This window comes from Gymnoscopelus microlampas (genome assembly GCF_963454915.1).
Source record: "Gymnoscopelus microlampas genome assembly, chromosome: 18".
In the NCBI taxonomy this organism is placed as follows: domain Eukaryota; kingdom Metazoa; phylum Chordata; class Actinopteri; order Myctophiformes; family Myctophidae; genus Gymnoscopelus; species Gymnoscopelus microlampas.
Genome location: NC_139955.1, coordinates 11,031,060 through 11,044,470, shown reverse-complemented (window position 1 = coordinate 11,044,470; position 13,411 = coordinate 11,031,060). Strand labels below are relative to the sequence as shown.

The 13,411-nt window shown below is 38.9% G+C and overlaps 1 protein-coding gene across 2 annotated transcripts in view; it reads right to left on the bottom strand.

Moving 5' to 3' along the window:
• Nucleotides 1-400: 400 nt before the first annotated feature.
• Nucleotides 401-13,411, bottom strand: part of stag2b (STAG2 cohesin complex component b) — a 32,981-nt gene continuing 19,970 nt past the window's right edge. For both annotated transcript variants that reach the window (XM_084041606.1, XM_084041607.1), the window contains exons 24-34: nucleotides 11,891-12,065; nucleotides 11,565-11,704; nucleotides 10,954-11,055; nucleotides 10,714-10,862; nucleotides 10,102-10,230; nucleotides 9,273-9,499; nucleotides 6,192-6,420; nucleotides 5,101-5,208; nucleotides 4,202-4,328; nucleotides 3,788-3,865; nucleotides 401-2,454 (exon numbers count right to left, since the gene is read on the bottom strand). In XM_084041606.1, coding sequence (XP_083897732.1) covers nucleotides 2,431-2,454; nucleotides 3,788-3,865; nucleotides 4,202-4,328; nucleotides 5,101-5,208; nucleotides 6,192-6,420; nucleotides 9,273-9,499; nucleotides 10,102-10,230; nucleotides 10,714-10,862; nucleotides 10,954-11,055; nucleotides 11,565-11,704; nucleotides 11,891-12,065 — 1,488 coding nt within the window. In that variant the 3' untranslated portion in view covers nucleotides 401-2,430. The remainder of the gene's footprint in view (nucleotides 2,455-3,787; nucleotides 3,866-4,201; nucleotides 4,329-5,100; nucleotides 5,209-6,191; nucleotides 6,421-9,272; nucleotides 9,500-10,101; nucleotides 10,231-10,713; nucleotides 10,863-10,953; nucleotides 11,056-11,564; nucleotides 11,705-11,890; nucleotides 12,066-13,411) is intronic.

Here is a 13,411-nt window from a genome sequence, read left to right as displayed (position 1 = left end):
TAGAGGTTTGAAAACGCTCCGATTGTGTCATTGGTGTGAAGTGGGCTCCTCTATTTAGCCACTTTAGGAATGTATTTAACCACTTTCAACCTGGCTCACTATTTTGGGCATTTCATTATAGACTAACATTTAAAAAGAGAGAAAAGTAGTCAAAAAAGTTTCACAAAATGGAAATATTTCGCAAATCTAAAAAGAGCAAAAATAGACAATCTACAAGCTCACAACTCATTGCATCTTGGAAGCGTTGTGGGCTTTTAGAATAGCTATTTTCATAATTTGTCGTGTAAGAATATAGGGCTAAAGTCGTTAAACAAAACTTAAACCAAAACTATAACGTTTAGCAAAGGTCACATGTTCTCTATATTGAGCCCTAATCAGCGCCAGGAAATAGTTACGCAGATGAAATGTGTTGATTTTTATTCAAAAGTTACTGTCTCCAGACAAGTACAAATCAGAAAGAGTGACAGATGGGGAAAGACAACTCAGAATGGGTAGAGTGCAGAGGAGAAAAAAAAAATCTGACATGGCCAAAAAAGGGAAGGAAAAAACAAAAGGAAAAAGAAAATAAAGCTCAAAGTTTTGTATATATATATACACATGATCTAATAAGAATTTATACCAATGTAGTGGTAAGTAAAGTAATAACAAACAATAAACAGTACTTTCTCCGTAAAAGAATTTGTTTTACTTACATAAAATAATTAGGCAAAAACACACACAGGCTGTTCATCTACTTTTATCACATTACATCCGACCACCTCGTGTCTCATGTCCTAAGAAGCCAATCAACCAACCATTAAACATGACTGATCCTCTGACATGGAAGATTTACTGTAAGAGAAGATGACCTTTCACAAGCATGTTTAAGGCTTGGGCATGGAATGAACACAAAGCAAAAATACCCCAAAGTAGACAAATCAGGATGCCATTAAAATATTTGTGTATGTGACAAGGACATGTCAAAATCTAAGCTTTTTTTTTATTTTTATTTTTTATTTTTTTATCTAGCTGCCAGAGCTTTCTGAATACCTTCTCACCTTCAGTAGGGTTTGAATGACTAGCTTGTCCTCTTTTAAACATTGTGGATTTTAAGCATTATTATAGTGACAGGACTGTTTGTTTTGCTTTAAAGCTGATTTTCACAAGTCTTTTCATTAGTCTTACCAAACTAATTTACACGTAGGAAAAAAGGTAGAAACCCCAGGACATTATCAAGACAAAGAAAAAACCATAAAAATACAAATTTAAAAATCTTCCTTTCACGCATGGCTTTACATGCTTTCAATTGTTTTGTGTTTTTTTTTTAAAGTCTACTTACACATTTCTCAAACGTTGTGACTGCAGGTTGAAAATAAGAAAATAAGAAAACCAAAAAGCACATTTATAAAATCAGCACCGATTCATATATTTATATATATATATAACCTTTTTCGTATCATTGTTATTTAAAATGGAGAGCTAACCCAGTTCCACATATCAATATGCTGGATTCCAAGGAAGAAATGAGATTTTCTTCAAAACGTGCTGCTGCTTTTTTGTTGTCATTTTTTCTCTTTTCCTCAACAGTCCACACAGTGGCACTAACCAGGACATACATATATTCTAGGGGTAAATGGAGGAGAGAGAGAGAGAGAGAGAGAAAGAAACAGAGAGAGATAGAGAGATTGAGAGAGAAAGAAAGAAAGAAAAAGCGAGAGAGAGAGGGGGGTGGGGGGAGAAAGAGAGAGGTCTGAATCTTTGGGGTAAAGCTTCAGGCCGTGTGGATCCACTGGTCTCTCTGGGCAAAATTCACAGCACTGAGGGGATTTTTCTTTTACCCATTCTAGATGATAATGGCTTCACCATATAAACCACCAGTGGTTATTAGGACCCGACCCCGGTCCAAAAAAACAAGCGAAGGGAAAAGGAAGGGGTGGGGGGGATTTTTAAAATAAAAAGAAAGAAATTAATAAAACCAGAAAGCCGTCCGTCCACATGGCTAGAACACAGTACAAGCTACTACAGTCTGTTTATAAATTACTACATCACACCTGGTTACTGACTACCATTATAAAAAGGGTTAGACATAAAAAAAGGCTCTTAAGTTAAACACCAATTCGTCCCCATTTGAAACAAAAGCAAAAAAAAAAAAAAAAAAAGATGGATGTTTTTTTTCTTCAGACGTCTGATTTTTAAATCGGTTCGGAAGTGGCCTGTCACTCTGTTTCTGAACAGGAAGAGCTTACCCAAGATTATAAAAAGTAAATATCTGAAACAAAGTCCTCTCTGAGCAAGCAACACTGAGTGTGGGAGTCGTTGGTCCACGTATGTCGAGTATACGACAGAAATGTCCTTTACATAAAAGAAAACACTTCTGTTTATCGCATCTAAAATTCTCTTTAAATACAAAGCGCCTCTTCTCTCCTCTTCTCCCAGCATCTAAATATTAGCTTAAAACATGGACACCCCGAGGACCTAGACACAAACAAAAATATAACATTAGTTAACAAATCAACAAATACCAAGGAAACTCCCTCAAATAAATCAAACTCACTCAAACAAATCACCAACAAATAAACAAAACACTCAGTGTCACACACTGTGTCTAGGCATTTCACTTAGAATTCATGTTCCATTAAGCTTCTCTGAAAACACCAAAGCGGACTTTCTCTGAAGCCAGACTGAGATGATTCTGAATGTTTTGGACAGCAGACACAGGGTGTCTGTATGTTTCAGCGAGATAACTTAAAATCCTTTAAAGACCATTTTTATACCAGTTAGAATGAAATATAAGGCCGATTTCACCAGTGAAATAAACTAATCCAAGTCTATGTGACCTGGTAGATTGAAAACTATGGATTCAGTGAAGTCAAGAAAACAGAATTTTTTCAAGGGCAAGGACACTTTGGTAGAGGTTTGGGTTGTGTACTTAACTTGCCATGATTCAACTACAAAGGTGGGGGAGACTTTTTTTTCTTCTTCCATTTATTTCCATTCCATTTAAAATGATTCAAAATATGCTCCTCATCGACTTACATTGCTGTGAAAAAGCTCTCAAAGTCACTCTTTTAGCCCGTAAACGGACACAAACAAAGCTGATTCATTTCTGACAATATAGAACATCATGGCGTGGCATGGCAGATAGCTCCCAGTACCAACTCTCACACTAAAGGTGAGACGCCACAGAAGACACTTTTGTAAACTGTTTAGTGTTGCTACAATAGAGAACTGATTGATTGGTTTAATATCATATTAAACCAATTTAGACCAGAGGCCAATTCTAAAAACGGCTTATAAATCCTGACTTAAGTTTTCTGAAAAACATAACTTTTTATTCAAATAAATTACAAAAGTTGTTTTTGCCTTGGCGGGGCACCGAGGCAAAAACAGCGATTGGATTCAAAACAACGATTTTCGCCAAAAAGCTACACGTTTGCATGCCTGGGAATTACCTGAATGCCCCCTCGAAGTGAAACGCTCAGAAGTGAACAAATGGACAAATACAAAATATTTTCACACCCACCTACCATATGTTGTGCCAATGATCCAAAAATATTATTTTCTTTGTAATTTTATACATTTTCAGAATCTGCGTTCATTTGTGCTAAGATTTTGAGACCTGTTTTACCATGCTATGTAAGTCAATAGGGAGACTTTGAATTATGAATTTCAAATCAATCAAACAACTATTGAAGATCATCTCAATGATATTTGGAATTACATCATGGCAAGGTAACTACAAATTACAACCCAAACCAAAAAAAACACAAATTATTCTTTAAGACCATTTCAGGACGATGTTTCTCACCGATTCATCCATGATAGAAGCAGGGTCGAAGTAGTCTGGCTTCAGCTCGGACCTTTCACGTCGATTCTTTGAGGGAGGCTGGCACAGAATGGCACAGGAGTTAAACATTAACCCACCAAACAGGAACGCACTTTTAAAACAGTTCATCGATCACGATCAATATCAACTCTTGGTTTTGTTTTATTTCACCACAAGATTCAGTGTGCTGCTATTTCGTACCACCACAGGTGGTGCCTTTAAATATTTTATTCCATTTTGTGAAGATCTTACAATGTTTTGAAAAGTGTTTTTTTTTATTCATTAAAAGTCGTTATAACCGTCCTTCTGCTTGTGTAATGAACTACAGTATGTTAAAAGCTGAACTAACTGTTCTCTAAACCAATGACGGCACAGATAGGTCTCCTCGAGTCTCACCAGGTCGATGTCCATGGTGTCAAAGTCCATGCCTTCGTTCAGATCGTCCATGCGACCTTCTGATGACATCATCACATCCTCCACTATTGGCTCCTCGTCTTCCTCCATAAGTCCGGTGCCACGGCGACTACACAAATAAAAATAAAAACATATTTACACCAATGGACTTGTGTGTGGCTTAATATAGGACCATACGGTTTGCAATCCATGGTTCAATATGCACTTGTGAATTGCACTTTTTCAACATTACACACATTTATTACTGCCAAAATGGCACTGTGTCTGTGTCACTGAAGAAAACCCCTCCCCGCGAATGAATCCAAAACTGTCTTTCTCCCCAATAGCAGCCTATCTACAAGCATTGCATCACATTGTGAGCTTGTATATTGTATTTTTGGTGAGTCTCACCGTCAGATTAACAAAAGAGCATAATGATTAGCCTACTGCATTGACGTCTTGTCGTCTGGACTGAGCTTGCTGCCTCATTCAAAATGTTAGTTATTTCCAACATAAAAGCTTGAACAAAGTACTCCATGACAGCAGAGACGGACAACACTTGTGTTTCAAACACATTTTTAAATCCTTAAACAGAGATCAAAACAACCAAAAATAGTTTTATTGCAATAAACTCATTGCACTTGCAATAGTACCTCAGTGAAATAAGGTTTGTTTTTCCCTTGAAAGCAATGAAAGGCAGACAATAATCTTGTCATAATGTAATGTGTGTGAATGGAAAAAACATAATTTTTTTACTGAGCAAAATGGAGAATTTCAGCAATAGTATCAACATTTACTCTACCAACCAAACTGAATCTGTGACCCAAAAACGAGGTATGAACCGAGGACTAACTGAACAGTTGCACCCCTAGTGTGTCCGTGTGTGTGTGTGTGTGTCTTACATAGCGTGCTGCAGGTTTGTCCTGAGCTTGGCGTAGTTCATGGCTCTTTCCTGCTGCTGGCGAGCTTCCTCCTGCTGTCTCTGTGCCAGCATCCACGTGACCTGGGAACTACGCACACACAAAGACACTGGTTCTTAATGTGGGGTCCGTGAGAGGGCTCCAGGGGGTCTCCTCAAAATGAAGAACAGTTAAAAAAAAGTACGCCCAATTTTATTTTTCAGCTATTTGAAAATAGCCGATCTACAAGCTCACGACGCATCGCGATAAGACTTGGTAAAATTGTGATTGTGGTGAGCTTATAGATCTGCTTTATTTATGCTGAAAAATCTCTTATGGGAGGTTCCTGGCACAACATCTTTTCAGATGGGGGACCATGGCCAGATACATTTTGGGGTAAATTTGGGGGTCCTTGACATGGAAATGTTTGAGAACCACGGCATTAACATAACTATATATTTTTGTCCACAGGTTAAAATGCCATTAACACGCTGACGCAGCATGCAACATTAAAATATGTCCTGCTGGCCAGAGGCCAGTTTAATAATCATGTCAGTTTACTGGTCAGTCACTGACCTTATTCATATAGAACTTGGTAGGCCTTTAGGTGCGAGTTTTTCTAAACTTATTAATGTGCAAATGGGAAATCAAAATCAATCCTGCCCTCATGCATTTTGGCTCCTGATCATGTCCACTCGCCTGGGCACTGATTCATGGGTCGGATATGAAGTTTAACATGACACACGAGATAAAGATGTAAAAATGTAATCAAAACTAAATGTCTTGTTGTGAATGACTGAGTGTCTAATAAGTATACTGTAAAGGTTAGTGCGGAGCCTGTCTGGTGCAACAGTGAGTTATCAGAATTATTATTCATATAGCAGCTTTCAAAACAGAGCTACAAAGTACATTTAATATAATTATATTATTTTACCCGTTTGCTTAATCGGAAACATAAAACGCACATAAGCGTGTGGGTGTGTATTGAAGACATGAAGCACAATAAATATACTGAATCAAAGCATTAATTAATTAAAAGCTAGTATGCAAAAATACATTTTGAGAAGATGATTTAGAAGGGATTTAGTGCATACTTGTAGTCCATGGGTGTTTGGATGTGCTGAGGCGTGTGCGGGTGGTGTTGGGGGAGTTGGTGCGTCTGTGGCTGGTCGTGGGGGATAGGGGGGTACACAGCACCCAAGTAGCTGTCCTCTCTGCCCCTCTTGGGGTCCCTCATGACCGTGGAAGTGAGGTGGGGGGACGGCAACATGATTGGGGTCTGTATGCTCTGCTGCCAAACTTCACTGCTGCTACTGCTCTCCTCTGGAATGCAAAACACATACACACTTTTAATTACATTGATTGCATTCATGCCATAACCTCTACCCTTAATTCCATGTGTAATTAAATATTTTGTTATTAACAGTCTGTGATTATTTATGTGAACTGTGGCACTGATGAGAAGCACTGCTAATTAAGAGACCTTATCGGTCCGGTCAGTACTTTCTATGTACAGGTACATTAATAGCACCTATACTCTATACCGATACCTATCCTTAAATGTACTTTAGTCAACTTATTAAATATGCCTTCTGACACAAAGTCCTAATTCAAAGTCACAGAACTCCAACTCAAGTCACAATAATCAGGAGCCAGGATTGGACTCAAGTATTACTAGACCGTCAGTCATACACATTCCCACAGCATTCTCCTTGCTCACTTCTCCCGGTCTGAGGACTTCTAATCACAGAGGCCTTTGTTTGTCTGAGTTATACCAACTAGAAGGGCTGGGCAATTAACCGAAAATATATCAAAACCGAAATTTAGAACCTCTAACTCGGTTAACCGAATAATCGAGAAGCAGTCTGATTAACCACTTAAGCCTGTATTATGCAATGGCGGTGTGCAAAAATAGCTAGCCTGTAATATTTAGTACAGTACAGATTTCGTTAGAGAACTATGGGGCAGTGTAAAAAATATATATAAAATAATCATTCATTAATCGTAATCAAGGCAAAAGTTTAAAATAATTGTGAGATTGATTTGAAGTCATATTGTCCAGCCCTACCAACTAGTATTGCTTTATGGGACCGTGGAAATTCATTTAGAACAACTGACAATACACTGACCCGGATCTAGATCTATAGTGAGCTCTCTCCTCCCATCTGCTATTTAATCTGCTCTCCCACCAGCATCTGGGTTAATCTGGGCTCCAACTCAGCTTTTATAACATCATGCCTGGGCTATAATGTATGGCTGATGGAGACCTCCACTCTGTGTGGGCACAAGTCTCCTCTACAAGAGAAAAGGGTATCGAGTGGATTCCCAACAATCAAGAAAATAATTGGAAAGGATTTTTTGGGGGCAATATGAAACCGAGTCCCATGTCTCAAAAGAGGGGTCTGGTTCCTTGGTAAACAGGTTAAGTATAAAGGCATCATCATGGTTCTTCAGAACAAGTTTGCGCAACACATTTTGCAACCACTTATGACAGCCAAGTCTTTCATACCTTTTACAAATGGCTAAAATTGATGATGGGGAAATATATTGTCCACCATTGAGAGGGTAGGATTATAAACTGGAAGTAGTCGTTGCTACAAGAGATCAATTGGTGACATTGCGGTGGACCATAGCTGTACTGCATGTCTTTGTTCGCCAACCGCTAAAGAAAAAGGAGGGGCCTGTTTACCAAAGAGCTGTCTCTGTGTTTACCTTCATACAGACTGTCATTGCTACTAATGTTACAGGACTTGTTTCAGAATGTGCACACAGCTAAAGACTGCCAGTGAATAACTGCTTGTGCTCGCAAATTCACAGCAAGCTCACCAGCTGGACCAGTGCCAGTGTACAATGTGTACATTTTGTGCCTTTTCAATGCTTAGGCGATTAAGGATCTTAATTAAGGATTACTGTTCTGTTCAATCCATGAACCATGACCTGAGTTGACAATGTTCTGAGAGAAAATTTGTGATTTTAATTAAAGTGTTGTATGTGGTATAAACCCTGGTGGTGGTGGGCTACACGAGAATACAATTGTACACAACAAACCACTTTTTTGATAGGTAAAAAGTATTAACCCAACTTCAAGCTACTGTCTGAGCTATAATCGCTGTGGGGCAGACTAAATGAGAAGGTAACACTTGCTCAGAGCTTAAATTACTTTCTCTGTCAATTTAAATTCTCGGAAATCTGGCTTCAATGTTTTGACAAGGATACGGTACATTCTCACCACCAACATTTATGTTTCCAGTTTTATTCTTCTTCTTCTATTGTTTCCTACCTTTCATATGTGTGCATTCACTTAATGCAAACCACTTTGTATTGCATTACAATTTAAGAAATGTTATATAAATGAAGACTGATTTACTTGAACTGTTACTGCCTGTTTAAACTAATGTATTAATCGTGTGTATAAAGTAGGGCCGCAACTATTGATTATTTTCCTAGTCATTATTAAATAAATAACTTTTTTGATTAATAAAATTATCGAGAAGCAAGGTTTTTTAATATACATTTTTGTATATATTAACAACTCGATTACAATGTAAGTGTTATTTTATACTTGGTCTAGCCTGGGCAGCATTCCTTTTCGGGTATATGATCCGGTCGGGAGCGACCGGATCGCGACAAACCGGAAAGACGTCTCACCCCAAAATAGGTCCGTCCTACTAAAATCCTAATAAAACTAATAAAAATATTTTTTAAATATAAATGTGAGTGTACTTTCCGGAGACTATTTAGCGTCTGTATTATCCATATTATCCCACGGGGAAATTCTATTCCATTTAAATAGGGATTGGGGAACCAAAACATAGCGGCACCGGAAAACCGGATCGCGACAATCCGGAAAGAGGATTCTTTTTTCTTTTCTTTTTTTCCTAGACCGGATCATATGGGTTTTTAGTAACGCAGACCAGGCTTTCCTCCGAGGTGGAAAGACTGGTGATGCGAGGTTAACTTGGTCATACAATGGTACGATGCAAAAATAGCTTATCTAGCTCATGACATGTAGTATTGTGACGTGTTGCGAGCTTATAGATTGGCTATTTTCACTATTATTGTCGATGATTGAACGATTATTATCTTTTCTTTTAATAATCAATTGAAACCATTAGTTCCATTAATTGTTGCACCATTGGCATAAAGTTAAGTTAGCGTTGCATGTGTTTGTCTACCTTCTGGCAACTTCCTCTTGGCCGTCGAGGGGCCGGCCGATGCAATAGGGGGCTTGGCTTTCTTGGAGCGGACCGAGGACCCTCGGCTGGAGTAACCGCTCATCACCGACATGGTGTCATCGTCACCCCCTGCCTGGAGGGAGTTCCTGTAGGAGATGAGAGGAAGCCAGCAGTCCTCTCTCTGCAACGCCATCTGAAACGTCATGAAGCGCTCCAGGTACATGTGACTGGAAAGAAAGAGAGTAGGGGGGTGAGATGTCAGCAGTGGTGGAAATGTATACATTCTATACTACATCTCAGAGGAAAATATTGCACTTTTTACTCCACAATAATTATTCGACAATTTGAATTACTAGTTACTTTGCAGATTCAGATTACAAGATATACATTATCCACTTTAAACCAATGTTATACTAAGCTATTCGAAAATATACAATCTTAGATTGGCTATTTTCAAAGAAATTTGACAAACCTCATTCAAAATAAGTATATTTTCATGCCAAAATGTTTCTTTTAAAATGTAAAATGAGAAATACAGGCCTTTTAGTTGTAACAGAGTATTTCTATCATGGTATTGGTACTTAAATGTGACTACTTCTTCCACCATTGGATGTCAGATGGCGAAGACAAGATGCACAAACTCACGCAACACACACAGACACACACACACACACACACACACACACTAGAAGCACACAACCAGGTGCACATTCCTATGGGAGGGGAGAAGCAGCCTCCCACCACACCAATCACACGGCAGCAGCGCCAGTTGTCAGGAACACCTGTTGCACAAAGACACCAGGGGCTCAAGGCCGTCAGTCAGACTTACACCGTCCTCTTGTCCTGTCTCATCAGCTTGGAAGAGAACTCGCTCAGGATGTCGAGAAACGCTAGGTTGAGGGGAGGGTTCCCTTCTCCCTGGGGACTGGGCTCTTTGAACGCAAACTCTATACCATCCCTGAGAGAGAGAAAGATAGACAGAGAAAGAGAGAGAGAAGGGAGAAAGAGGTGGAGACAGAGGTAGAGAGAGAGGGTGTTGAGAGATGGAAAAATAGAGAGGGATATATAGTCAAAGGGAGAGGGAGAGGAGAGAGAGGAGAGGAAGACGAGGTTAAAAAAAAGCATGCATTGACAAACCGCACCGAACAGGATGTTCCTGATAACCGAATGAAAATTCAAAATCCCAGGATGTCACGCTTAATAGTTCACATATTTTGCTTCGCATGCTTCTAAATAGCTGCCAGCAGTGCTTTTTAACAGCACAGCATCTTAAAACTGAAATGAAGAACACTGCATTTGTGTCTGATAATACATCAGATGCATGTCTTCAATTCCCCCCATTCCATTACAACACAATTTGTCAAAGCAGATTAACACACAAGCCTCTCTGCAGTAGTATAATATAAAGAGCTGATCTGAGCACAGCAGAGCAGAGACTCACTTGTGTAGCATGGCAATGGCATCTCTGGTTTTGACCTGGTCCAGACCGAAGGTGAGAGAGAAGCGACGAGCCAACTCCTTGATCCCACAGAACGCAGAGGAGGACCGGTCGAACGTGTGACCCAAGTCTGACAACATCTCATTAAAGAGCTAGAGGAGACAACAATTTCAATGATCTGTTAGAAACAGTCTCGCATGTATATGGCTGTGTGTCTGTGTGCGTGTGTGTGTGTGTGAGTACCTGTTGCAGACTGAGGATCAAGGTCTTGGCACACTGAATCTTGTCAATCTGCCGGGTCTTACTCATCGTCTCCTTGATGATGTCACCATAGTCGTTGTAATACTACCAACAAAGACACAGCAAGAAATTCTTGAGTCAAAATACATATAACATTTGATGTAAGACTACAGACAAAATAACGCCATAACATTTTGTGTAAGACTACAGACAAAAACAAACCCATAACATACAGACACTTCCATTAGTGCAAAAGGATGGCATTTTTTTTTCAGCCATGCAAAACATTTTTTTGCACATGACCTGTAAATACGCATTGTTTTTAATAAAGGTTTTGTGAATGAGGTCCATTTAGTGGTAAATACCAATCTACATTAAGCAAACAGATCAGATGAGTTTGTGCATCACAAATTGATCATATTTAATGACAAGATCTGCTGAGTGACGTGATGATTCCTTTAGTATAGTCAGACCAAAACGTCTCACCCTCACAGTATAGTGATATAAACCCATCTCACCCTCCCAGTGTAGTGATATAAACCCATTTCACCCTCCCAGTGTAGTGATATAAACCCATTTCACCCTCCCAGAGTAGTGATATAAACTGGTCTCACCCGCATGTACTGTTTGAAGATGTCTGCTCCTGTCGACATCTCCACCACACAGTAGATGATCAGTTTACTGTACGCAGCCAGAAGATTCCTCCTCTTGTGGAGAGCTTCAATCTTTCCTGCCTCGTCATCCTGCTGGCCATCTGACGGACACACAGACACACAACCGCACATCAGCCACACAAAAACCTCAATGGTATCAGGGACCATGCACACCTGTTTTCAATCATTTTCCAAAAATATTGTAACATTTTCCAACGAAAACGTTTATGCAAAATAATCAAGATTATCTCAAATAATTGCGATCAGGTGTGATGGGCCTAATGTACCTGTGCTGTTCGTCTCATCGTCCTGGTCGATGAAGACGTGGGTGAGGATGAAGGAGAGGAGTTCAGACTGGAGAGTATCGTCTGGAGAGTAAACCAGAGGTTCCAGATAGTCTCTGCCTCCTGAAACCATCTGATGACTGAAGATTAACAGAACATCACACAGGATGGTGAACGCCTGGAGGAGGTAAAGGGAGGAAGAGTGGGAGACACACAGAGAAAGAGAAATTAGGACAGCATCTTTCACCAAGTTACATTTGACCACTTAAACCCTCTAGAATTATGAAATGATAGGCATTGTTCTTTCTGGTAACAACAGAAATAACATGTCACACAGGTTAAAGCCATTGGATTTCACATTTAAAGCAAAGCAATATTTTGTGGTCAAAGGTAAGTACATTTTTTTTTAAATGGGCCCCATATATAATGACTGAGAAATGTTAGTAGCACAAAACATTTGTAACAGTGGCTAAAGACAAGTAATGTTAAGTTTTGCTTGGTGGATACAATTAGTAATGATAGCACAGGGACTTCAGGTGAAAGTTATCCAACTGACAAAGTTTGACAAATTTTTACAAACTTCAATCATAAATTCATAATAAGTATATTTTGATGCCAATACTTTTAAGTACAATGCGGAATACAGGCCTTTTACTTGTAACAGAGTATTTCTACATCATGGTATTGGTAGAATTAGTAGCATATTCTATTTTTATTTTATTTTTTTAAACTTCAACTTTGTATTCAAAACATTTAAAAAACGCTCATTAAAATAAATAAAATCAGAAGAGTGTGTAGCTTGGAAGCTGGTAGTAGAATTGAATAGAACGTCATTGCATTTTGAGCTCAGTGAGAAATCCTTGGCCGTTATGAATTGTACAAACACGTACCAGATGCATATCTAACATTGTGTTGCATCTCTGTTTTTGAAATGTGTAGCACCGCTGGTGCTTTTGGTGTTTTTCTGATCGAATACAGCCAGTTGGTCTCTGTTAAATTCTGTTCAACTTTTACAGAGATTAGCACTGCTCCTCAATGTCAGTTTTAAGACAGTCGACCAATCGCAAAAGAAAAGTGTCTTAACCTGTTTCTACAGTTATATTATATACGTATGAGCTGTAGCAGCAGTAAGGCAATAATTATCCATGTCTAAAATTTTAAAACATTGCTGCATAGGCTACTTATTGAAATTATTCAGATAAACAGGTCTGTTTTATTTATATTTACAGAGGTGTGCACAGTGGGAGGAATATTATTACCCTTTCATAATATAAACTGTAGTTTCAACCATATGGTAAACATCGCCTACGCACAGGCGTGAGATTCAGACGCAAAGGGCTTGTACAAGCGAGCGAGAGAGAGGCTATATTTGTATTTAGAACAATGTCTGGAGAATAAGACCAAGTAAGTAAGGCTGGTTTGACTACCGAGTAGTTACTGTGTCCCTGCAATGAAAAGTAATTACTTAAAGATGTTGCACGACACACATTTGTTTATATATTATAACAATATGTATTTGGCTTT